Source organism: Rasamsonia emersonii (assembly GCF_000968595.1).
Source record: "Rasamsonia emersonii CBS 393.64 chromosome Unknown ctg1118621759969, whole genome shotgun sequence".
NCBI lineage: Eukaryota > Fungi > Ascomycota > Eurotiomycetes > Eurotiales > Trichocomaceae > Rasamsonia > Rasamsonia emersonii.
The window spans coordinates 51,144-76,454 of NW_013563318.1; the positions used below are offsets into that span (position 1 = coordinate 51,144).

Sequence of the window (25,311 nt, forward strand, 5' to 3'; positions counted from 1 at the left end):
ATTCTCCTCACGCTCCACCACCTATCTCACTTATTCTCCCACTAATATTCATATAGGGATGATATTAAAAGTGGGATCGAGACCGCTGGCGGCCCAAGACGTGACTTCTTCGTCGCTGAGAGGACGGGAAACCCCAATACAGAAGGAGCGATATTCGTCCACGGTAGGTAGTCATGATATATCACGATGGACTCCAAGTCTGATTGGCATTTATATATACTTACTCTGGGTTATATAGAGCTCCACCTCACTGGTCTCTACGATGGAAGTGTGAAGTACCCTGACGCACATATCCTCGAAGCTCATCATCGTTACTTACCCAGCTATTGCGCTTGAAACTGGTGTCTCGGAGCCACTGATCAGCTTTTCAATGACGCTGAGAAATTACTCGAAGAAAGGTTAAGTCTGCACATTTCGAGGAGTGAATGTTCGATTTGCGGACATCCAGGCGGCCAAAACTCCGCCAAGGCCTTGCGAGAACACCTATCCAGATACGAGTATCCATACCGTTTACGGGGAGCTCCGAGCCGTGGCCGAAATCAAGACGCCCTGGACAACGGATCTGTGGAAGACTAATGAAGATGACACTCGTATGGTATGGGGTATGCCGCAATTCGATCCTCGTTCTTCTCCCCTGAGTTGACTTATTAACAGGGGTAAATTGGGGCCTATATGGACCACTGCGGTAGTCGATATGGGTTTGTCAGCACATATCAGGAGACGGTACTTCTCCGTCGAGTTGGAGACTTTGTCTTCGAACTCTCGCCGGTGGTCTTACATACCACTAAACCCTAACTCAGCCATTGACTGTTAGCCTTAAAGAAGTAATGCCTTGGAATTGGCATTGATTTGGCCTGACAGCCAGGCTTACTATACAGAGCCCCAAAATTTAAGAGAAGAGCATCCCAACAAACAGCTTGCGGCCCTGCCCCAAGTCCCAAACTATCCACCCCTGCAGAGTAACCCTCAGGAGAATCTATAAAATCTTCAGAATATTCTCGACTAACAGAGAGATTATCGAAACAATGCTTGCACCATCACATTGGGCCAAACTAACCAGATTCTGTAATTCACAGGTCCTTGTTTTACCAGATCAATCCCAGTTAATATTTAATAATAATGCATCCTACCCACCTACCTACCTACCTAGTTGACCGAAACAAAACAAAAAGAAAGAAAGAAAGCATGAGGAAAACAATTCAAAATAAACCCCGTTAACCCGTTGCGCATTAGGAGCCAAGTCAACTTCAAAAGAAAAGTGAAAAAAAAAATATTACAACAGGTCCTGTCCTGACCCAGCTGGATAGATAATCGCCGTATCCAAGCCGTGATCAGCTTTAATTTAATGGTGATGATGATGGTAAAGAATTTCTTTTTCGGTCTCGTTTTTCCTTCCCTTCTTTTTTTCGTACACTTTGTCTTTTAATGACTTACTTCCCAACCTTTGTTTTCTTCTTCGGCCTCTCTTCTTCTATCTCTTCTTCCTCTTCGTCGACCACGTCGGACGCGTCGTCCATCTCGGCATCGCTCTCGCTCTCGCTACCGCTGCTCTCGTGCGCAGAGTCGTACTCCTCCGCTGGGTCAGACTCGGATTCCGCCTGGAAGTCCTCGTCGATGGACTCCTCGTCTTCGTCCGCAGAGCCGCGGTCGGCGCCGCCTTCCTCGTCGCTCGTGAGGTCTTCGTTGTCGAGGGCCGCGGCGATGAGTGCCGAAGACTGAAGGACAGTCAGTAACTGTCCGTACGTGTGCAAGCGTATATATGCGGGGATGGGATTCATTGGAATACTCACGTCATCCAGCATCTCGTTCTTGAATCGGATGTTCTTCGCTTTGAAGAATTCCTCCAAAGGTTGTTGCTCCTCACTAGAAATCATTATCAGTGGGAAACGTCACTTGCGAGGACAAGGGTTGATATCATACCGGTTGATGTTGCTGAACTGGTGCTCCCCCATTCCGCCCTTCAAGGTGATCGTGATATCAAACGTCCGACTAGTCGAAACGGCGCCTCCCACACGGGACATAGTAATGACGGAAATGTTCTCGATTGGAATGTACGTGGCTGGCTTCGGAACAAACATGAAACTCTTATCCAAGCAGAACAGCAGGCCTTCGTTCGCTTTGATCGAACACTTGACTCCATGGTGGCCATGGTGGCTGATGTAGTGTCAGCACTGTGAATCTCTCCAAGAGTTTTAAACCTGAGTGCGACTGACCTGACAAAATCTTTCGATGGCAAGATGACCTTCTTGCCCGACAGTCCTCGGAAGATTTTGGTGATCACTTGGTGGATCGGCTCCTCATATCGAGGCTCCAGTTTATCCTTGTACCGGGTTTGTAGTAACTCTCTGTCACATAGTCAGCAGGTAATAGTCAAATCAACGACAGTGGCGATCACGCACTCAGTCATGTTGAGTTCTATGCTGATCTCCTCATCCAGCTTCAACTGCATGACCAGGAACGGGTACCTGGTCTGACCCTGACGAAGTGGCGGATCGAGACCCAGGACGATGAGCGTGTGCATGTCGTCGTTCTTGGGGAGCAGGAAGAATTTCTTTATCGACGAGTACTGAATCTTGTAGTCGTACGTCTTACCACGTAGTCGGAAGGATGACTCGTACATATCGATATCGAAACGACCTCTGTGTGCGCTGGTTAGTTGACCCAAACCCATATTCCTACTGCTAAAGAATTGTGCGTACCTTGGTGTAAGGTGGAGGACATCCAAGAACGTCGCAAATGTGTCTCCCGCAACGTCTCCGATCTCCGCCTTGTCCATGAGCGTCTCGTAGAATAGATTGGCCGCATTTTGCTCTTCGCCCTCCTCTTCCTCCTCGCCTGTTTCCTTTTTCAGGGCCGTTCCCGGGATGTAGAATCGCATTTCCACCAGCTCGTCCGGGCCCGCCGCAGCCTTCCGGCCACGGTTTTTCGTGCTGCCATCGAGGCGCCCATTGACACCATTGGTCTGCTGACTATCCGTCGGAAGAGCGAACTCGACAGCGACCTCGTTTTTACCGGCCAGGTTGGTGTTGGAGATTTCAGTGTAGGGGATCTCAAAGGCAGGGCGGTTCTGGACGTTGAACGTGAGTTCCGCTTTGGTGAACTCTGCCTTGCCCCAGTTCCATCCTCGCAGAGCGTGCTCGCGCTGCTCGATGGTGATGCCGTACCAGATCTTGAATGCCTTGCTCAACCGGTCGAAGTCCTGAAAACACCACCGAGTTAACCATCGGAGTGGCACACGCGATGGGCGTCACCGCCAAACTCACCTCTTGCTCGAATCCATCCAGCTGGATGACACCCGATGTGCGCGACAAGATTTTCAGCTCATACCCTTTCGCCGCTCGACTCCACTGCGCTGCGCCGATGTTGGAGCTGTCGAGAGTAAACGTCTCGCCTCCGCCCATGGGCCGCCAGCCCAGACCGCTCTCTGCTAGCTTGCATTTTCCTGGCTGCTTCGACAGATCCAGGTAGATGTTCTCGAAGCTCTCCCTAGTAGGAATGTGAGTCCGAAGATCCAGCTGTGTAAAGTGAAGAGATGCCAGCTTACATAGTGGAGATGCGCTCAGTAAAATAAATTGCAGGCCTGGTGAGCGATCTAAATTCGGTCTTATCCTCACAGACACAAGAGACACCAGACGCAGATGAGAGGAATTGAAGTTGGGCGAGGGACTGGCGAAGCTGTTTGGAGGGAGCTGTCTATCAGGCCAAGCTCATGGACAATTTCTGGACCTCGCGTTGCAAGCGCGGCTGGCGGCTGCGCACGCGGCGCGGCAAAGAGAGCTGCTTCCGCCACTGGTCGCCTGAAGCGGATTAGCGCGCCAAGCTCCCGCGCTGCCTGGGAAATTGTTGCCTGCGCAGTCGGGCATCAATATTGTCCACACACTTCTTGTCGACATTGGATTGAGAATGATGGATTACTGAGTAAATAATTAAGTAAGAGCTCTGTGGGACCGTATTCTCGGGTGGAAAAGATATGCGTCTCCCGTAAAATCGTAATTCACCGTCGTCTGCCAGCTGTGGTATATTAACTGCCTCCACCTACGAAGCTGCGGATGCACATCGAATGATAAATATTATATATACAACCGACGCCTGACCAAAAGTCAATAGACCTGATATCTTTCAACATGCCAATCCACCTTTTTGAACTAGCTGGCCAAGAGGACAGCCATGGCCCACAAAGGCGCGATTCTATTTAAAGGACCTCGATAATCGATCAGCCCGTTTGATCGACTATCCGTTCAAGGACAAGATCGTTTGCCAAGTCATACTCCACGGCAGACTTCACACAATCCATTCTTCGTACTCATCTTTGCTGTTCTGAAACTCCGGACAAGCCTGTTCATGGAGAAGTGAATGATCTATAAAGTTGAAGTCTTTGTTTTATTCGTATCTTGCTGCTTTGAGAGGTCGGTTTGTTGGCCTGTGATGTAATAAATACGACTACCCGTTCTGTGCTTTGGACCACTAGAAACTCAGTGAGCCTCGCCTTTGTCTCACTTGGTTTTTGGCCTTTGCCCATGACAGTTAGCTACTTATGGAGTAGTTATAATTGGATTATTACCGATGTGGGGTGGAAGATCGAACGAAGCTGTCAATGACGAATAGCACAGCCCCATCGGAATGGGCGATCAAACTAAAAGCCACACAACCGGTGTCAAGTGCAACGCTGCTGGAACAGAAGAATGTCCCAGGGACCAGGTTCCTTGGGAGAACAGTCTCTGGCGAAGATGCTATCGAGCACGACATGAATAATGCTGGTATTAAGGATGCTGGCTGGCATGCGGCCTGCACCGTGGTTCTGCGACCCGGACGGCATCGTCCCGTCTGGACAGCGGCAGCCGTGCTGATTGGCCGGAGCCACATATCTCCGGGCCCGAACAAGCCACTCCGAGACGTGCAACGCAACCGGCGCGCCGCTGATTGGGCCAGGCGGGCGCGATGCCCCACCGGGCCGGGCTGCAACTCGACGCACGAGAGGCCGGGCAGCTGCACCCTGCGCGCCCCTTTGGGCTCTGGCTTCTGCTGCCAGTCTGCCAGCCTGCCAGGCACTTCCATTCATCATCACCTCTCCCCCGTCCCTGCGGCCATGTCACTCCCTTGATCAGCCAATCCATCCAACTTCGCACATTCGTTTTCCATATCCTTCGGTTCGTTGCTTTCTTTTGTCCCCTTTCAATGCCCCTTATTCATACCCGTAATTCTTGACTGCAGACGCATTGTTTGGCTCTGCGGGTCTGCATGTTTTTGCTGCGCTCTCCTCTGCCAAAACACCCCTTTCGGTACCCTCTGGCATTCCTGACGTCCTCACGTTTGGCAGCCCCCTCGTTCGCTACCTCTACCGCCCCTTTGACGTCCCGGCCGCTTGTGACTCCGAATCGACTATCGTGGATTGCCAAACGATCTCTTCTGGTCTGTCGTCGCGCCCTAAGCGATGAGGGCTTCCTCACTGTTTAGGCCTGCGACGGCTGGCTTTTGCTCCCTCGCCAGATTATGGCCGTTCCTCGCCCTCTCACAGTCGTCGGCCGTCAGTGCAATAACAATCACCCCCGTGGCACTGCCTGACCTCGATCTCTCGCCCCTGGGCAGAGTTGCGCTGACCGGCAATTTCGACGCGATCTCGCTTTACTCGTACGAGCAGCAGACCGAATCTCTCCCTTCTCGCAATGGCTCGCAGGCACTGCGTACGCCGCTCCCCAACGGAGTCCTGGCGACATTGTCGACTGCAGACGCGGACATCCTGGCGATGTGCCCTTTTACGCGTAAGGATGGGAGTTTCGCCGGCGTGATGGTGGGTGGGAACTTTACCAGCTTGGGCGGCGTCGAATCGCAAGGCCTGGCGCTGTACAACCCTGCGGCAAATAGCGTCGAAAGTATCTCGGGCCTCACTGGCACGGTATCGGCCCTGCTGTGCGACCAAGACACCGATTCCGTCTATGTTGGTGGTGACTTTTGGGTCGACAATTCAACCAACGCGGCGATCTGGACCCCAGGTCAGGGATTGTCCAGCGTCCCGTTTGGTGGGTTCAATGGCCCCATCTCGTCCATAGTCAAGGCGGATGATGGCCACATCATCTTCGGTGGCTCCTTCGACGGTCTGGGAAACGAAACAACCACCAACCAAAAGAACGGTTCCCAAGTTATCAACCTATCCACCGCCACAATCACGAGCGATGCGAATTCTGGTCGCGCGGGCTTCGATGATCCTCGTAATATCATCTGCAAGACTTCCGATCAAGATGGCCCGGGAAACACATGGCTGCTTGCTGATTACTCCCCTGGATTTTGGCGGGCAGACATGCGTTTTGGGTTCCGACCCACGAAGCTTCGCCTGTACAATACCCATTTTGAAGGAAGGGGCACGAAGTCGTTTCTGCTGCAGGCATTACCCGACACTGGCATCATGAATCTCACCTACACGGATCCTCAAACCGGCCAGGAAGTTTTCTGCGACTCGGCGTGTCCGCTCTCGAACAACGCATCTGAAACCTATCGCGATTTTCGATTGGTCAACAATGTTGGCATGAGCGGCTTCATGATCCAGATCCAAGAGTGGTACGGTCAGGGGGCTGGGCTCGATGGGATCGAGGTCTTTCAAGATGGTGAGTGGGATGGTGCGCCGACAGGATTCGAAGCGGAATAGAAGCTGATAACTGGTAATAGACATTTACTCGTACGCCGTCAATGACTTCAACGAGCCAACCTGCGGAGGGATCGAGTTTCCATCCACATCGACCTCGACCGGCTCGTGGACAACAGTCTCCCCGGCGGGTCAAAGTGACTCCGAATACTTGACGGCTGACGTGACCAACGCAGATGCCACAAGCACCTCCGTCACGTTTGAGGCTGACATCAAGCAATCGGGTAACTACTCCGTGGCTCTGTACACGCCGGGATGTATCCAAGATGGAACCTGCCAATCGCGAGGCTTGGTCAACGTGACTGGCACATTTGCTTCCAGCACCAGGGAGGCAGCTCCTCTCCAGACCGTGATCGCCCAAACCAACTACTACGAAAAATACGACATTATCTACACGGGTTATGTGGAAGCAAACAGCGATAAATTCCGTTCCAAAGTCACCCTCACTCCGCTTGCTGGCCAAGGAACATCAAGGTTGTCGCGTCGCGGGTCGGCTTCCATCTCATCTCTGCCACTGGCGGTGGCGATCTCAACGGCTTGTACGAGTTCGATCCAACCAAGACAGGTGCCGATACGAACTTCTCAGCTTCCGCAATAGACAAAGTGGGTACTCAGTTGGACAAGGACGCTTCCATCTCCAGCCTGGTCACCTATAACGGGGTGATCTATGCGGGTGGGAATTTCTCGGATTCGACCTTGCGCAATATCATGTCGTTTTCCGACGGAAACGCGACGTCACTGCCTGGCGGAGGTCTGAACTCCCCGGTGGAATCATTACTCGTTTTAAATGATACCTTGTACGTCGGAGGAAACTTCACCGATACCGCGACTGGAGGGACGCCGAATTTGAACTACGTCGCCGCCTACTCGTTTTCGGAGAAGACCTGGTCTGCGCTTGGAGCAGGTGTCAACGGCCCTGTCACTTCTGTTCAGTCTCTGCCGGTGAATATATCCGCCGACACTACCGAGATGAGCGTAGCGGTCAGCGGTAAATTCGATCAGGTACGCGCGTTTGGTGATAACTCGACCATCTCTGTGTCCGGCTTCGCTGTGTGGGTTCCTTCCCAAAAGAACTGGCTGCAGAATCTCAATACCTATCAGATGGCCTTCAATGGCCAATTGGCCGCTTCTGCTGTCATTGGAAACAACACCACTATCCTTGCCGGTTCCCTGATTTCTGATGGTATCGCCTCCACTGGTGCCGTCTCGTTGACTGAGCCGAATGGACTCGCTCTCGAGCCTTTCCCGGTCGATATCGTGAAGGACACGACTGGTTCGTCCTTGTCGAAGCGGGATACCAGTTCGCAGAATGCTACGGGCGTTACAGTTGGCATATTTGATAAGGGTAATGGTCGCAACCTCACCATCCTAGGTGGGCAGTTTACCGCTAGGGCAACGAATGGCTCTACCATCGAGAATCTCCTCATCGTTAATGGTGCCAACGGTAACACCGTTACCGGTCTTGGCCCAGGCGTCGACAGCAACTCAACTTTTCGGTCTCTTGCTGTTCAAGGAGATACTCTCTTTGCTGGTGGGTCAGTCACTGGAAAGATAGGCACTTCTCAGTTGAACGGGTTTGTGGCCTATAACCTCGCTGGTGGGGACTTTGTCTCTCCCCAGCCCCCAGCGCTCACTGGGGACAATGGGGATAATGTCACTGTCAATGCAATTGCTGTACGCCCGGGTTCGACAGAGGTCTATTTCGGAGGTGAATTTGACGCGGCCGGAGCTCTCCCGTGCCCCAGCGTTTGTTTCTATGACACTTCCGAGGGTCAGTGGAACCGGCCTGGCGTGGCTATTGAAGGCACTGTCACGAGCTTGCAATGGGCGAGCAGTAACAAGTTAATTGCAGCGGGCAATCTCACAGTCGGGAACAATAAAACCATGATTGCGACGTATGACAACTCGCAACAGGCCTGGACCTCCATGGATGGAGCTTCGACACCCAATATTCCTGGTCCCGTTACGGCCTTTGGCCCCGCTGCTGAGGACATGTCGCAGTTCTGGGTCGCTGGCCAAACTTCCGACGGGTCCAGCTTCTTGGTTAATTACGATGGCTCCAAGTTCAATAGCGTGGGGAATCTCTTCGAGAAGCCGACCACGATCCTTGGCCTGCAGGTTCTGGGTCTCAGCCAAGATCACGCCAGCACCAGCCTGCTCAGAGCCGACCAGGTCCTCCTTATTACCGGCCAGCTGGTGATTCCCAACTTTGGCAACGCCTCTGCTGCTCTCTACAATGGAACCACCTTAACTCCATTCCTCTTGTCCTCCACGGCAGATGGTCAGGCCGGTAGCATTTATGAGTTATTCACTGAGAACCAGAACACGTTCAGCGGAACCAGTGAGTTTTCCCCTAGCCCTCTCCGTTATGTCTTTTGTCGCAATTACTAACGGTATTCCCCAGAGAAGCATCACTCTACAGGCATCGTGGTCCTCATCTCATTCTGTCTCGCCCTCGGCTGTGTCTTCCTCATCGTCGTCTTTGGCGTGATCCTTAACAAGATCCAGCGTCGCCGCCAGGGCTACGTTCGCGCTCCACAGACGTATGCGACTGACCGACCGACGAGCATGCGGCGTTTGCCTCCCGAGTATCTGTTTGACTCGTTGAGGCAGCGTCATGGCGGGGCACCGGCTATCTAATCTGGCAGTTTTCTGCCTCGAGGGAATTGAAATCGACTTTTGTTTTCGTTCTTTTGATCTCCCGCTCACCGGGTGGGCGTGTTTGGCACGGCGTTCTGAGGAGGCAGTTTCTTATACCCCCTTGCTAATGTCTAGCAACTTCTTGCTCACAGTCTTCCTTTTCCAACTCTCGTTTCCCCCCAGCCTATCCTTCTACTCTGTCCAACCTGGCTGTTGACTTTGAGCAAGTTCATGGGTGTCGTGATGCACCCGCCGTCTTGTGGATATCTTCTTGGCCACCTATCTGCCATGTAGCATATCGTGACCTCTGGAAGGAGGTCGTCATGTACATATCCCATGTTCTGTCCTTGTGGTATAATGATAGTAATGCATTGCCATCTACGGCAGTGATTGTTGCACTCATGAATCAGCGTGTAGTAGTACGTGCAGGAAAAGCACACACCGTATGCTGGAACGAGTAAGGTTGCCACGAAGCAGTGTCATATGACCCGCAAAGAACTTGGCGTCGGATTAGCTTTTTTTTTCCCCGAGACTCGTGACATTGCCTGGAAAGGAAGTCCGTCCCTGACTCCGATTGTGACTTTCTCTGTTCCGTTTGTCTACAGGCTGTTCACAGAAGGCGCAAAAAGAATGAACTGCCAGGATGATTCCTGCTCAGCATTGAGCGCTGATGCGGTATGGATAGCTGTCGCAGCAGGATGACTCATGAGTTGTCTCTACGCGAAGACCATTAGCTTGGGTCGCCAGCCTGGAGTCTGGAGCGGCATGCCGATTCCCCGCACAGGAAAGCCGGGCTTGGCCCCCAGTCGATAACTACAGCAGATGCTTCCTCTGGACTCTCTCCGAGTCTCTGCAGCGGAGAAACCCCCGCTCGCCATGTCTTTCGCCCGGCCAGGCCACGCCAGCGGACCAGCGCCGAGTCCTGGCCTCGTGCCCTGCCCTCCCCACATCTCTGCGCACGAGTCATCCAGAGTGCCAGCGGTCTCGACCCTCTCCCCTCCGGCGTCCATTGCTCCGCTCCAGCTTCTCTCTCAACCCGTCTGATCGACTCTTTGATGTTGTCGTAACGACTCGTTTCGCGCCCGCCATCAGTCGGCATGCGATCAAGAACGGGCTGGTACGTATCGAGCTTCCCCTCTCCGCACGCTGGCTTTCCGTTTGGCTCCTCTACTCCCCTGCTGCGGAAAGAACGAGTTTATAAAAATTTCAGAATATGACTCACTCTTGGTTCTGGCTGATAATAGTCTGACGTGTCGATCCCGGAAGCTGAAATGCGACGAGCAGAAGCCCCAATGCTCCCAATGCCGCAAGGCGTCGAGGGAGTGTCGTCCCAGCGAAGGCATTGTCTTCCGCCATCAGCAGAATGCCTCGATGAACAAGGACCTCGATGGCGCCGGTCTGAAGGGGTTCTATTCCTATAAGAACACCTTTGGCGACGACAATGTCTGGTTGGAGATCCCGAAACATGGTATGAAGCAAGAAGGAGCAACCCCGCAGTTCTCAGCTCAGCTCATATTACTGGAAGGAATCACCTTACTGACATGCTGTTCGGAATATAGTCATCTTCGTGGACAATTCTGATCCCTATGCCGAAGACCTCGAGGCGACTCTGGCCGCATCCGAGCCCGCCATCTCTACGTCTAACAATAATGATTGGAACATCCATGACGATTTTCGGACGTCCTCGATGGACGCTGAAGCTCATGGCTTGGTCGCTTTGTCTGCTGCCGCAACGCAGAACCGGTATGCCTTCCAGCATACACCAGGGGTTGATCATTCAGGCACAGCAGCAGACGGCGTCCCGTTCAGTCATCCAGAGCTTCCCACCTCCGTTCCTCCAATCCACTCGCCCAGCGAAACCCGCAATGCGATGCCTCCTCCCACCTCTCCCTCCGCGTCAATCACGTCCTCGAATAATAACATCAATTTCCTCCTCAACCCCTCCCATTCCATGTCACCTCCAATCGACCCTGGTCTGCCTACGCCGGTGGTCCGCAGAGAGTCTTCCTATGCTTCGGCGTCTGTGGCATCCCGCAGTGTAGCACCAGACTTGAGACAGGAAGTCCATGTAGAGACGGATCATGAAATTGCCTTTTTGCTTCGGCACTTTTCTGAAGCTCCCGGGTTGTGGTGAGTGATCCCTCTGTCATTTTTTGTCGACGGTCATGATTTTAATGTCTCTCAGGATGGATCTCTTCGATTTGGAGACCTACTTCGCATCCCATGTTCCAGTGAAGGCCCTCACAAATCCTCTGCTGAAGTATGCGGCATGCGCTTACGCCGCGAAACAACTGGGTCGAGTCAAGGGTGCCAAGGCCATCGTGGGCGGGGTGTGCTCGAAGCAGGCGTCCATGGAAGTCTGGCCCGATGCCGACAAGGTCGACTGGTATTGGTACGGTGCCAAGTATTACGAAAAAGCTATTCACCTTCTGATGAAGGAACTGCAACATGATGCCGAAGCCCCACCGCCGTTGAGCACTCCCGAGGCGTTTGGACAGTGGCAGGCTGTCGAACTATGTGAAGATGGGGAACATGCCCGCAAGAGACGGCGGCGCTTCTCCAATAGTAGACTGTCGGGTGCTCATTCGGACGAGGTGTTGGCGGCGACGGCCATTCTCTCCGTCTACGAATTCCTCGACGCCACCGGCCCAGCATGGAATCGTCATTTGAGCGGCGTCAAGTCTCTTCTGGATATTGCCGAAGTGGGTATGATGCCGCTGGAACAACAGACGTCGCCAGGCGGAACGCCTCTGCCACCAAAGCGACCGGCTCTATCGAAAGCACGAAAGGCTACCTTCTGGAACTTTGCTCGACAAGACTATCTAGCTGCTTGTGAGTATTCCTCACATCGATTCGAATGCCCAGTGATCACGCTTTGCTGATCTAGGTCTGTTAGTTATCAATGAGTGTCAGACAAGATTGAATACGGATGACCTCGTGTTGTGGACAGAAGCCGGTTTGCAGGTGGACAGCGCGGGGTTTGTCCGCCCCAGCAACACGGGTGAAGATGACGTGATGAAGGAAGACATGATTTCAAACGCCCTCATCTGGATCCTTTCCAAGATTGTAAATTTTATTGCTGCAGGGGACAACATTCACGTCGGTCCGAACAGCAACCCCATTGATGAGGGGCCTCTCGGGGTGAAGCAACAAGTATTGCTCGAGCGTTGGTATCGACTTCAGGCGGAACTGGATGCTTGGTATAATGGACTTCCTGATACTTTTCGGCCGTGTGCGAGGATCGAACCCTCTCGAGGGCCCCAGGATGCCAGTGATGCCGATGACTGTCCTTTCCCAGAGGTGTGGTACAGCATTCCCATGTGCGCGTCGACAATGCAGCACTACCACATGGCTCGGATCCTGCTCCTTATCAATAAGCCCCACGAGTCAACCGCCCGACGGACGACGGTGACCAACCGGCTCAAGTCCTATCGTTCGATTGAGAGCGAGATCCGATATCACAGCCAGGAAATCTGTGGGATCTCTATGTCTCGGCCCGATGGGTCGGTGAGGATTCATTCCCTTCAGCCATTGTTTGTCAGTGGCCAGTGCCTGACCGAGCCTCGGGAGCGGCGGACAATCATCCGACTCCTGCGAGGCATTGAGGCTGACCTCGGATGGGCCACCGAGTATCGTGTGAAGCAGCTTCTGAAAGAATGGGAATGGGACGAATCATATGACCTGATGGCTGGTTCCTGAACATTCTTGAACTGGAATCAACTTATAAGTCATCAACGTCGGCAAGATGCAGAGCATCCTGCCTTGGGGAATGTCGTACACCCACTTTAGATGCGGTTTCGGGTCAGACCTGGCAAGCTAGGTCGGGAGACAGATCTGTTTAATGCTAGGCGCATCGTAGTGCCCATCTTGAGGTTACAACACATGATGATATTGTGCCTGCGACAATCATACCTGCGAATGCGGCTGCAACGACACAAGTTGCTTTCAGATCTGTCAGCGTGGTCACGATCACTTCGATACTGACTCTGCTTGGCCTCGTCGGGTCTCGGAGGAATAGAGTAAAACGAATGAGTGGCTTGCCGCTTCGGAACGTAGCTGTCGCTCGAGGGAATGCAAGCGTCACGACTCGCTACCTCTCCTGCCGACTGCTTCGTGAACGAGGCAGAACCATATTGACTTGCGAGTCTCCTGGTTGTGCAGTCTCGTTTGGAAGTTTGTGAAGAGTAAGAAAAGAAAAATCTCACACTAGACCCCTGCCAAAAGTCACATTGCGAGCAGCTGACAGGTGCGCCTTCGCTTTCTGTCCGCTTTGTTTGGGTCTTAACTGTCACACCCGCAGGGCAAAATACCAGTGAGCTGGTCTCGTGCTGTGACGGGAGGTACTATTATAGAGATCAGCTCCCGTTATGCGTATTATTAGTAATATGAGAGAATAGATGGCGATCTGGTAGCCGGTGAGTGTCTAGGGACGTTGTAGTTAAGTAGCTGGTATCGTCTTGAACCATGTTTCAACTCCGTCAGGAATAGCAACAGTGGATAGAAATAGATAGATCGTTTGATCTGATCCATCGGAGATATTTTCCACCGCTCATTCTGTATATCCATTGGTACAAACGACGTAGCAAGGCACATAACCTACAGCTATCGCTGCGGGCATCGGACTAACCCCGAGCTTCCCCAACAGGAAGGTCTCCCGACGTCTTCCCCAGCTCTCTCGATGCGGCCCGCCCCCAGACTGCCACCATCTTGCTCTTCGAACAAATGGGCTCATGCCATGTATTTCCCCACGCGGCCATGGACCGCCTTTCTCCCCGGTGGAATTCCTCCGGGGGAAGGTCTGGCGGCGTGCATCCTTCGGTTGAGATGCCCGATTGTTGATGGGCTGCTGATCTGAAAGGAATGGATGGAGCTGAGCTGGAGACTACATATGAGCTGTGTGCGTCCTTTGCAAGTCCTTGATGGTCTTCTCCCTTGGACAACCAGGTGATGCCCTATTATTTGCCCATTGACTGCCACTGCCGCTAGGGAGGTGCTATCTGCAGACGCATCAAATCGCTATATCTCTCGCAAGATGTCGTCGTCACTCGACACCGACGTGCTCATCATCGGAGCCGGCATGTCAGGCATCGGCTTCGCCATCCAGCTGCAGAAGAAGTATCCCTGGGCAAGCTTCGAGATCGTCGAGAAGTCCGACGACCTGGGCGGCACGTGGTGGGCGAACACGTACCCCGGATGTGGCTGCGACGTGGCCTCGCACTTCTACTCGTACTCCTTCGCCCTCAAGCCGGACTGGACGAGGAAGTTCGCCCTCCAGCCCGAGATCGTGGCATACTTCCGCGATGTCGCCCAGCAGCACGACATCCCCCGACACATCTCGTTCCGGTCGACGGTCCAGAAGGCCGAGTTCGACGAGAGCACTGGTACGTGGCTGACCACCATCTTGGACCAGAAGACTGGCCAGGTCCGGCACAGACGCTCCCGGGTCCTGATTGCGGCCGTTGGTGCGCTTTCGGTGCCTAAGGGGTGTGAGATCAAGGGTGCAGAGCGGTACCAGGGGAGAATGTTCCATTCTGCTCAGTGGGATCATTCGTTTGACTGGACGGATAAGGATGTCGTTGTCATCGGTACGCTGACCTTACTTGATTGCGTCGAACGAGTCTAGTGACCTAACTGGTTCTCAGGCAATGGCTGCAGTGCTACTCAGTTCGTCCCCATCCTGTCCAACGGCACCAACGGCGACGCCTATCACGGCAAAGCAAGAGGCAAAGCCAGAAAAGTCGTCCAATTCAGCCGGCAGCCTCACTGGATCGCCGAGCGGCCCAACCCGGTGTACTCGCCGGCCTTCAAGTGGACGATGCGCTACGTGCCTCTGGCCATGCGTCTGTACCGATTCTACCTGTACGCGCTCATGGAGTACGACTTCTTCGGGTTCGACATTGCCAACGGCCGGAAGATCCGCGAGGCCCTGACGCGCGAGCGCATCGAGTACATGAAGCGCACGGCACCGGCGAAATACCACGCAGCGCTGACGCCGACGACAGAGATTGGGTGCAAACGCAAGGTCATGGACACGGATTACTATGCCTGTCTGCACAATGAGAACATGGAGCTCGTCCACGACGATCCCATCGAGGAGGTCACCGAGACTGGCGTGCGGACGAGGTCTGGTCGCGAAGTGTATGCGGATGCAATCATCCTTGCGAATGGGTTCCAGACTCAGCGAGTCCTGTACCCGCTTGATATCAGGGGAGAGGGGGGTGTATCCCTTACTGAGCATGTAAGACTTGACCCTTAAAATCCACCAGATTATCAAACTGACAAAAACAGTGGAATACATTCTCGTCCGGCGCAGCACAAGCTTACTACGGCACCTGCATCTCCTCGTTCCCGAACTTCTTCGTCATGATGGGCCCCAACACAGCGACGGGCCATCTGTCAGTCATCTATACGACCGAATGCCAGATCAACTTCACCTTGCGGGTTCTGAAACCGATCCTGCAGCCGTCATCACCGCTAGTATCGTTCTTAACCAGTCCGCTCAAGCATCTACTTTTCTACCCCGTCTCCGCCGCCGACACCGTCGCTGTGACGGCCGACGCCGAGCGACGTGACAACGACTGGATCCAGCGCGAATCCGCCCGTCTCGTCTGGGCCTCGGGCTGCACGAGCTGGTACATCGACCACACGGGCCGCAACACAATGCTCTACCCGGACTGGCAGTTCAAGTACTGGTTGCGGAGCATCTTCATCCCGCTGTCGCGCGACTTTGTCTTCCGGACGAGTCCGAAGAGGGTGGCTCCGCCTGCCCCTGCTGGTGGTCGTCGACGTCGTAGTCGAGAGGGTCTCTCTGCTGCAACGACTGCCGTGGCGACATTGACTTCAGGAGTAGGAGTGGCTATTGGTGTGGGCATCCTGCTCGGTGTCATCAAGGTGTCTGATATCGTCGACGGGGCAGATCGCCTGGCAGACCACCTGGCAGGACTGAAGAGCTGGGCGGTACAGGGAGTACGGAGCGTTGCTATATCAAGTCCAACAAGCTGGAAGGCTTGATTGTCGAGCGCTGGTAATCGTACCTACCTACAGCATATATATACACAGATCTACCTATCTACATGAATAAATAACGCTGATAAAATCCACATACGTAAACTTTGGAAGATTGATTGATTGTCCTTTCCATTAATGTATGAAAGAGAGGTAGAAATAAATAAATAAATAAATAAATAAATAAATAAATAAACGTTTCATAGGACAGCAAACAAGAGATCTACGCGAGCGCATCTCTTGTAAACTGTAAACCCTGCAGTCTTTCTCTTTCTCTCTTTCTTTCTTTCTTTCTTTTTCAAAGCGTTTATTTAATTAACTCGCGATAGAAATCCAACAAACTTTCTTTCCTGATTAATTACAATATCAAGGGGGGAAAAAATATAATAATAGGTAGGTAGGTACCTAAGGTAGGTAAGTTTCATTTACCCCGTATTTTTAGGGTTGGACTTGGTCTGGCTTGATCTGGCGATAGGTACGGAGTCATGACGCATTATCCGAGTAATGTAATCTTGATCAATCAATTACAATCAATCAGACAATATGGAAAATGGAACTAACCGGACAAGAATACCGACGACTATCTAGACGATGTTTTGTTTTTTTTTTCTCATCTGAGACTTTCATCGATGAGGCTGACGTAAGACACAGACAAACACTATTGACAACAGACTTTTGTCTGGAAAGGTCAGTCAGTTACAATGGTGGATCTGGCAAGCAAGGAAATTGAACTTTATTTGCAGCACTTCCGGTCTCGTAACTCGCGCTTTGCATGTAGCGATTGCTTGCTTGCTTGCTTGCGTGCTCTCTTCTTTTACTTATTTATTTATCTGTGAATTGAATGAATGGGGTTTGTTACCATTTAGTCGTGTCATTGTGGATGGATGAGAAAAAGTACCTGAAGAAAGAATGGTATACTTACGCGATCTCGTTGAGCCTGGTGGTTCGTAAAAATAATAACACCTGATAAATTTCAATCCTCCCTAACTGATCTCTGCAGCTGTTATTATCGTCTTCGTTATCGGTACTTTGGCCAATAGGCGCAGGACCTGGAAATCGTCAGGGCCGGTTGGCGATGTCGAGGCGCCTGCTATACCGCCAGAAAGCGAGGAAGAAGTCAAGAAGGTTGAGTTCGGGAGGACCAGTCTGACTGTCAGCCATGAAGCGTGTGATGTCCGTCCGCGGAGGTGGAATAATTTACATTCTCGCCTCCTGGCGAGGTTTCCCTTCCTCATTGAGATCTGGTACTGGCTCATAACTTACTGGGTATGGATGTCTAGTGGAGTTGCTGTATATCAGCTGAGCTCTCACTGACGTTATACGACAGTCCTACCAAGGCCTGCGGGCTTTCTCCGCCAAAGCCATCGCCGGCAACGACGCCGTCTTCGACGCCGCTTACACCCACGCCTTCGAGATCCTCTCCGTTGAGCGAATCCTTCATCTCGACATCGAGCTGTGGACGCAGCGCTTCGTCCTGTAGCACATTCCCTGGCTACTGGCCCCGCTGGCCAGAGTGTACTACTCGCACATTGTCCTCGGCGTCGCTTTCCTGGTGTACTGGCACTGCTATCTCCCGCGCGGGCAGTACACCGTCATCCGCCGCACGATCGCCGTCGAGAACGTGCTCGCCTTTGTCATCCTCACGCTGTGGCGCTGCGCCCCGCCGCGGCTTCTTCCCTCCGTCCTCCCCGAAGGGGCAGACGAGGGCGGAGAGTTCGGCTTTATTGACGTCCTGGCAGAGATGAGCGGCGGCGCAAAGACCGCCTGGAGCGAGAACGGCTACCGTCTGACCATTGCCGCGATGCTGTCGCTGCACTTTGCCAATTCCCTGCTCGCGGGCTACTGCTTCTACAGATTCAGTCCGCACGCGGTCCTGCGAGCCCTGGCGCCGCTGTGACCTGTCGTGATGGCGCTGACGGTTCTGGCTACCGCCAACCATTACGTCCTGGATCTCATCATTGGCGCTTGTGTGCTTTGGGTAGCCTCTCCGTTTAACCGCGCTGTGTTGGTGCTGCTTCCCCTGGAGGATTCCTTTTTTTCAGCTGATCAGGCTGGAGAAGCCCGAGGATGATGATTAAGACGGGAGTACGACAGCGGAATTCCCGTTGATAGTATGTCTGCGTGTCCGTCAGGGTGACCTTTGGTTGGCATTTGTAGGTTGCACGCCAAGTCGGACCACATCTGTAGTCGTGTATGTAGTAAGTAGTCAACTGATATCAGTTGGTTATCCTAGATCGGACTCCATTTGAACCCTAATAGGATTGGATCTCAAGATACTCTCCGACGAGATAGTACGTCCCCACGGTCGTTCCAAGTCTCACCAAAATACGAAGCTGGCAACCCCGCAACCAAGCCAACATGACGAGACAAGGCCTAGAGCAAGCCTAGCGCAACAATTCGGGTCAGTTTGGTATAGCAGAACTAACCAAAACCAATACGATCGACGTCCTGACATCTCTGTGCGGAGAAGCCGGTCTAGACGATTCCATGTGTGATATTGTCGACTGTCACAATGTCTGCATCTATTCGATACTTCGCAAAGTAAGCTTCTCCTGTCGATAAAATTCGATCTTCCAGACTCAATCGCGTGAAGACTGAAGAATAGGCGTGTGAAGAAATGTAGATGCATGCAGGTCACAGATCACGCGAGGAGGGGTGGTCTTCATAGTCTTTCTGTCTAAACTAGTGTTAGTTTTCTTGCGCACTCGATATGAGATTGCTACCAACCTCCTCGATCTGCTTAGCGTCCATCCTGGTTGGCTGAAGACTGCAGGTGCATAAGCATCATGTCTGCATCCGTCATCATTATTGGGCGGTCACCTGCGAGGCATGGGATGTGATGTGAGTGCATCTCGAGGGCGCTTCGCGATGTGTGCTGGCGGAGGTGATTGGATAGCCTGCTGCGATCTGCCGTGGGCGAACAGCAGCGATCGCAGCTCCTGCAGACGAGGCTGGCAGATGCTTGTCCACTGGTTGTCGACCCCGCTCGCGCTGCTGCTCTCGGCCTGTCTATATATAGCCGCCCACCTCTCGCCACGTCCGCCTGTTTGTCTCCTTGCAACACCGTCTGTTTCAGCAATTTCTATTTTTCTCTTTTTTCTTTTCCTCTTTTTCTTTTTCTATTTTCGTCTGCTTCTAATCATAGATTGGCTGGTCCAATCGACTTCACTCTTGTCCTGCACCCGTCAAAAACAAAACAGTACAAATCCATCTGCTCTTCTGGGAAATCTTTGTTGACCAAAGCATTTCCCTCTCTTCTGCGTGATATACATCAGACACACTTCTTTCTTCGCTGGTGGAAGGAGCAGCTTTCTCGTCAATTGTCTTTCGAAAATGTACGCCGCACGAGCTGCCAGGCCCAAGCTCTCTCTGAGCATCTCTGCCGTCCAAGGCGCCTCCCAGTCGCTCCGCTCTCCTGGCCTGGCGAGCGCCATGCCCCGGACGCCTGTGTCGCCGTCTCCCATGAGCCCAGCCAACTCGCGCGAGTATGCGACGCTGCAGCCAAGCTACTCGTACACCAACTCCAGTTCTGCCAAGGGCATCCTCAAGAAGCACTCCCAGCAGAGCTCCTCCACGGGCGCCTCCAAGAAGATCCAGTTCCAGAACACGCCCACGGTGTACTGCGTCACGCCGATTGAGAACAAGGACGAGTACTACGGCGGCTATGTGAAGATGTCGCGCGACGAGCGACGATGGGCGATGCATACATGATGAGTTCGCCTCAATATCAGCAACGAACCAGGGACATGAGCAAAGTTTTACCAACGCGACGCCCCGGTCGCCGGGCCGGTCCGGCTCCGATCGCTCTCTTCAGCAGGTCACCCAGTCGTTGATGGGAAGCTATTCGACTGGAAGAGAGTGATTCGGACTGACCTGTCAGGACACAAGACATCACCTGGAGCGATGAAGAGGAGAAAATGGAAAATGCCCAGAGTGGTGGATCGCGTTCTTTCGCCAAGAGGAGGAGTGTAACAACAAGACAACCGCCATGTATATAAACGCAGCTGATGGATATATTATGACTGATGAGTTATGAATTATTTTTATGATTTCTACTTATGATTGAGAATCCCTTTTCTGCTAGTAGCAGTACAACGTAGGACAAGCCAGGACGAGACAATCTAGTCCAAACTACACATCAATGAATCAAAACTTATCTACTTATTCTGAGTAACCATGCAGCATGCAAGTATCACAATCACCCTGCATCAGAAACCTGCTAGCACCCTGACTCCTTTTCTATCTCGATTTACTTCAGCTCTACAGCAGTCTTTAACGTGGGACAGGCTAAATATGTAGCTACGATATAGTCCATAGGGTTGTATATTAAGGATATACGGAGCGTACTTATTTTTACGTGATTCTTGCATATTGACCATTTTTCCTAACAATTTGAATTGCGAGTATTTCTTAATGATGCCTCCTTAAGGAATCCCAGTGGCAAATCTACACCGCAGCAGCTTCCCTTCCTGCCAGCCGACCATCTACGGCAGCGATACGCTGCCACGTGTAACCTTCGTCCATCCGTGGTTTCCTTATAGGTCAACTCCCGAGTTCAGCTGGACAGATTGACTTCATGGGACACGAATTGTGTGCTGCGGCTATCTGCTTTTCTTTTCTAATTCCCAGACAATATTACTGTTCGAGCTCTGATTATCCCATTCATCTAACAGAATGAGGAAGTTTCGCGATAGATTCATAAGGCACAAATCCAAGCCTATACAGAGTCCGTCTGTTGCGGCTGAAGAGGAGGATGGATCTAGAAATCACTCACCGGTATGTGGATGTGCTCAATCTCGTCCTGGTCAGCATTGTTGGCTGTTTACCAGGTACGTTCATCGTCTCTAGCTGACGGCTCGCAGACACCTTCCCGTCATTCCCATTCAGCAGACTCGTCCACTGATAGAGACGGCTCTACGCCTCCGAGAGTCGCCCAGCAATTTAAAGAGGAAGATGGGACGAAAAACTTCTGGAAGCTGGCATACAACGCTCTCCTCCAGGACAAACACAAGCGGGAACACATGGACACTTATGAGAATGCGATTCTCAAGCCTCGACGCTCAGGGACACGAATCTGCTGGTCTCAGCATGGCCGAACGCCAGAAACATATGTCCCAGGTTGCAGAGAAGAATCTTAAAAAAGCCCCCATCTGGGGTTTCACCGAGAAAGTCACCAAATCGCTTCTTTTCGCAAAAGACTTCATATCTGCCGCTGCCAGCGCGAATCCACATATCGGCCTGGCTTGGGCTGGGGTATGCGTCCTTCTGCCGGTACGTGCGTTCCGGATCCTCACACACCATGTGGACGTGTAATCTACCTAGATCCATATCATCTATCGAGAGCATCTTATGGACTTTGGTGACAGTTAACTTACGCAGTTACTTTTAAATCCGGTAGAACAACCTAACTCTCTCAAAGAAGGTGTTGAGTATATTTTCGATTTGACATGCCGTTTCACCGTTGTCGAACGTGTCTATCAACAGCAGAATGACGCAGCAAGTCATGCCTCTCATGATGATGCTCGCTTGAATCTGATCAGGAACTTTGAAGCTAAGATCACGCAGCTATTACTCTCAAATTCTTGAGTATGAAGCTCGAGCCGTGTGCTACTGCCGGCGCCTCTCTCTATATCTCGGACTTTAAGGGATCTCGTCAAGAGGGATGCCTGGGATTCGTTGTTGACGGATATCAAGCGATCTGAATCAGCTTGTAAGGCTTCAACCGACGTCATTGACGCTGAGAAACTTCATAGCGGCTTCAAGGAGCAACACCGTCGCATGGATGAGCTGTTCGACGTTCTTCGCTCCCAGCAGAAGGATTTCGGGACGGCTCTCCGCTATGGAAAAAAAGACACTCAGTGCGGTCGAATCTAGCAGAGAAGAGCAGAGAAAATGGCACCTGACCAAGGAGGAGACCGCTTGCCTGAAGGCTCTCCGAACGTCGGCTTATGAAGAGCACAAAGCTAGGAATCCCAATCGAGTGGAAGGGATCTTCTGCACCCGAAATTTCGTGCCTGGAAAGAGAGCCAGACTTCCGACCTGCTCTGGCTATCCGCAGACCCAGGGTGTGGAAAATCTGTACTCTCAAAATCTCTTATTGACAATGAGCTGCGAAGCACAGAGTCACGAACTACATGCTACTTCTTCTTCAAAGACGACGACACTCAGCAAAAGAGTGTGAGGTCATGCCATGTGTGCTTTGCTGCACCAACTTTGTTCTCAGACAAAGGAATTGCTTGAACATGTCATTCCGGACTTCAGAAGGAACGGCGAACCTTGAGGCTGCCAATGATCCGCGAGCAGGAGAAGTCATATGCATCTTGGATGCCTTCGACGAATGTGAACCGTCTGAACGAGACAAGCTTATTGATGCATTGAGCGGATTTTACACTGCGCGGAGGACCAATGGAGGAAAATGATTGCAAACTGAAATTCCTTGTGACCAGCCGACCTTACTTTGACATAAAGCGAAGGTTCTTCGACCTGACATGCCATTTCCCGACTGTTCGGCTTGCAGGTGAAGAAGAAAGCGAAGCAATCAGTCTCGAGATTGAACGTGTCATCGAGGTAGAAGTCGAACGGATCGGGCAACGGCTGTGGTCTGATGCACCGAACCAAAAGCATTTGAAGGAGTATTTGAAGGAGCAGCTCTTGAAATTTACCAATCAAACATACCTATGGGTGAAATTAATGTTCGATTTCATTTCCAGCAGCGCGGAGGTCTCTAACCAGCAAGAAATCAAACAACTCATCGACTCAATACCCACAACGCTAGAAGAGGCCTACGAAGCAATTCTGAAGAAGAGTCCGAATATCAACCGCGCACGGAAACTCCTTCATATCATTGTCGCCGCCACCAGACCGTTGAGCGTGAAGGAGATGAATGTGGCGCTTAACATCGAGGAAGGCCGTACAGCGTTGGAAGAAGATGTTGATGTCGATTCAGAAGAAAATTTGGAAGAAAAGATGAGAAACATCTATGGGCTTCTCGCGAGGGAGAGGAACGTGTTGCTTGGCATTGAGAAAGCGTTGGAAGATGCTGACGTCGAATCAGAAAAACGTGTGGAAGAAAAGATAAGAAACATCTGCGGGCTTTTCGTGAACATCGTAGAGTCCAGGGTCTATTTGATTCATCAAACAGCAAAGGAGTTTCTGATAGCGTAGTCGACCATCTCTGAGAGTGCGGATCACTCGACATCTGGCAGCTTGTCTACACAAGTCTGGCAGCATTCGCTAAGACAAGAAGAGTCGAATTTCGTTCTCGCGAAGGCTTGTATCTTCTATCTCCTGTCCCTGGCCATTGAAAAGGACCCTTTTGCCTGGTACATGGTCTTTCGACGGCGCTTTGGAGGGACTTGTCTTGGAACTTATACAAAAAAGCACGTTTTTGTAGAATATGCGGCCGACAATTGGGCTGTTCATTTTCGAAAAGCTGCACTCACGAACGATATCAAAACTGTTAAGTCAGCGCGGGAACTTTGTGATCCACGAACCCGGCACTTCTGGACTTTGTTCCACATATATTATTTGCTTAATTCCCTTGGCCTCAACGACGACCTGCCTTCAAAGGGCCTTTCCGATCTCTTGATAGGATCACGTTTTAGACTCGAGTCCGTGGTACGGACGATACTTGAAGAAAAAGTTGACCCGAACTCCAAGGATGAATATGGCGAGTTCCCCCTCTCCTCGGCCGCGTCAGAAGGGCATGATAAAGTAGTCAAACTTCTACTTGCGAATGGGGCAAACATCGAAACGAGAAACCGGAATGGACATACGGCGTTGCACGTGGCAGCGAAGAATGGACACGAAATGGTCGTACAATTGCTTCTTGATGAAGGGGCCCATACCAATGCGACAGATAATGACGGACAGACGGCATTGCACATCGCGGCGGGCAGCGGCTACGAGGCAATTGCGCGACTGCTTATCGAAAAAGGAGCAAAGGTGAATCAAAAAAAAAAAACTTCTGTGGACAGTCGTCGCTGTACCTGGCAGCGGAACATAATCATGAGGCAGTGGTTCGACTCCTCCTGGAGTACAAGGCAGATGCCAATGCCCAGGACATTTACGGACGGACCCCTCTGCATGTCGCCTTGTGTAGATGCAGCAGCGAGCCAGTAGTACGGATGCTTCTCGAGAGGGGAGCTGACCCAAATATCAAGTATAAATATGGGAAGACAGCGCTGATTGTCCTGCTCGATGACTTCGGCTGGAGCCGACGGAATGGGAAGCATGAATTTAAAAATAATATCGAAATGCTATTACTGCTTCTTTTGAGATATGGAGCAGATGTCAACGCTCAAGAGCATTCAGGTTCGACGGCACTGCATTGGTCGATATGGCACGAGAGGGAGGTCTGTACGAGGCTGCTTCTTGACAATGGAGCGGACATTATGGCGCATGGGAAAAATAGAAAGCCACTGTTATGGGAAACATTCGATTATGGGAACGAAACAATGGCGAGACTGCTGCTTGACAAGGGAGCAGACCCTAATACAAGGGCACGTAGATTGACAACGATGGGCTACGCCGCGAAGAGAGGCTACGAGAGGATGGTAGAATTGCTGCTGGAGCGGGATGACATTCCGGCGGATCTCAAAGATGATTATGGTCGAACGCCGCTGTCTTACGCCGCAGAGGGAGGCCACGAAGCAATTGTGGAACTTCTGCTTAAATGCGATAATATTATGGTGGAGTGAAGGTGCTGAGGGCCGAACTCCACTATGGTGGGCGACCGCAAGTGGCCATGAAGATGTCTCAGTGTGGCCCGAAGAGTGAGGTGGCATAAAGATGCTTCTCTGCATATTGCCTTGGATGGATGCAGCAGCAAGCCAGTAAGTAGTACGGATGCTTCTCAAGCGGGGAGCTGAGGCAACTATCAAGCATGAATATGGGAAGACGGCGCTGATTGAACCTGCTCAGGGCACATTCTTCTAAAGCTGTCAACCTGGGCAGCTATGCTATCATTCACACTAGGGGTTCACTAGATATCCTAGGTTTTTCTTTGGTGTCCCAGTAGGTTTGACGAA

The 25,311-nt window shown here is 52.0% G+C and overlaps 7 protein-coding genes across 7 annotated transcripts; 5 read left to right on the forward strand and 2 right to left on the reverse strand.

Moving 5' to 3' along the window:
* Positions 1-1,430: 1,430 nt before the first annotated feature.
* T310_0977 (FACT complex subunit pob3) lies at positions 1,431-4,126 on the reverse strand (the record flags this gene model as incomplete). The annotated part of the gene is made up of 9 exons (XM_013476154.1): positions 1,431-1,715; positions 1,791-1,863; positions 1,921-2,154; positions 2,214-2,345; positions 2,400-2,639; positions 2,700-3,199; positions 3,264-3,486; positions 3,545-3,693; positions 4,040-4,126. 9 exons carry the CDS (start codon positions 4,124-4,126, stop codon positions 1,431-1,433), a joined length of 1,923 nt encoding a protein of 640 aa, XP_013331608.1.
* A 1,305-nt stretch (positions 4,127-5,431) lies between these two features.
* T310_0978 (Cellular morphogenesis protein (Rax2)) lies at positions 5,432-12,976 on the forward strand (the record flags this gene model as incomplete). The annotated part of the gene is made up of 11 exons (XM_013476155.1): positions 5,432-6,599; positions 6,661-7,176; positions 7,224-8,978; positions 9,146-9,180; positions 9,430-9,696; positions 9,740-9,952; positions 10,134-10,394; positions 10,466-10,745; positions 10,837-11,407; positions 11,463-12,109; positions 12,165-12,976. 11 exons carry the CDS (start codon positions 5,432-5,434, stop codon positions 12,974-12,976), a joined length of 6,525 nt encoding a protein of 2,174 aa, XP_013331609.1.
* A 1,333-nt stretch (positions 12,977-14,309) lies between these two features.
* T310_0979 (Dimethylaniline monooxygenase) lies at positions 14,310-16,288 on the forward strand (the record flags this gene model as incomplete). Its single annotated transcript, XM_013476156.1, has 3 exons — positions 14,310-14,862; positions 14,920-15,515; positions 15,566-16,288. 3 exons carry the CDS (start codon positions 14,310-14,312, stop codon positions 16,286-16,288), a joined length of 1,872 nt encoding a protein of 623 aa, XP_013331610.1.
* Positions 16,289-17,558: 1,270 nt separating this feature from the next.
* On the reverse strand, positions 17,559-18,221 carry T310_0980 (uncharacterized protein; the record flags this gene model as incomplete). The annotated part of the gene is made up of 2 exons (XM_013476157.1): positions 17,559-17,735; positions 17,811-18,221. 2 exons carry the CDS (start codon positions 18,219-18,221, stop codon positions 17,559-17,561), a joined length of 588 nt encoding a protein of 195 aa, XP_013331611.1.
* Positions 18,222-19,615: 1,394 nt separating this feature from the next.
* T310_0981 (uncharacterized protein) lies at positions 19,616-19,993 on the forward strand (the record flags this gene model as incomplete). Its single annotated transcript, XM_013476158.1, has 1 exon — positions 19,616-19,993. One exon carries the CDS (start codon positions 19,616-19,618, stop codon positions 19,991-19,993), a length of 378 nt encoding a protein of 125 aa, XP_013331612.1.
* Positions 19,994-20,956: 963 nt separating this feature from the next.
* T310_0982 (uncharacterized protein) lies at positions 20,957-21,868 on the forward strand (the record flags this gene model as incomplete). Its single annotated transcript, XM_013476159.1, has 3 exons — positions 20,957-21,111; positions 21,145-21,553; positions 21,662-21,868. The coding sequence occupies 3 exons, from the start codon at positions 20,957-20,959 to the stop codon at positions 21,866-21,868; spliced, it is 771 nt and encodes a 256-aa protein (XP_013331613.1).
* Positions 21,869-22,687: 819 nt separating this feature from the next.
* T310_0983 (Ankyrin repeat-containing protein) lies at positions 22,688-24,981 on the forward strand (the record flags this gene model as incomplete). Its single annotated transcript, XM_013476160.1, has 3 exons — positions 22,688-23,342; positions 23,676-24,226; positions 24,259-24,981. 3 exons carry the CDS (start codon positions 22,688-22,690, stop codon positions 24,979-24,981), a joined length of 1,929 nt encoding a protein of 642 aa, XP_013331614.1.
* Between the last annotated feature and the right edge of the window lie 330 nt (positions 24,982-25,311).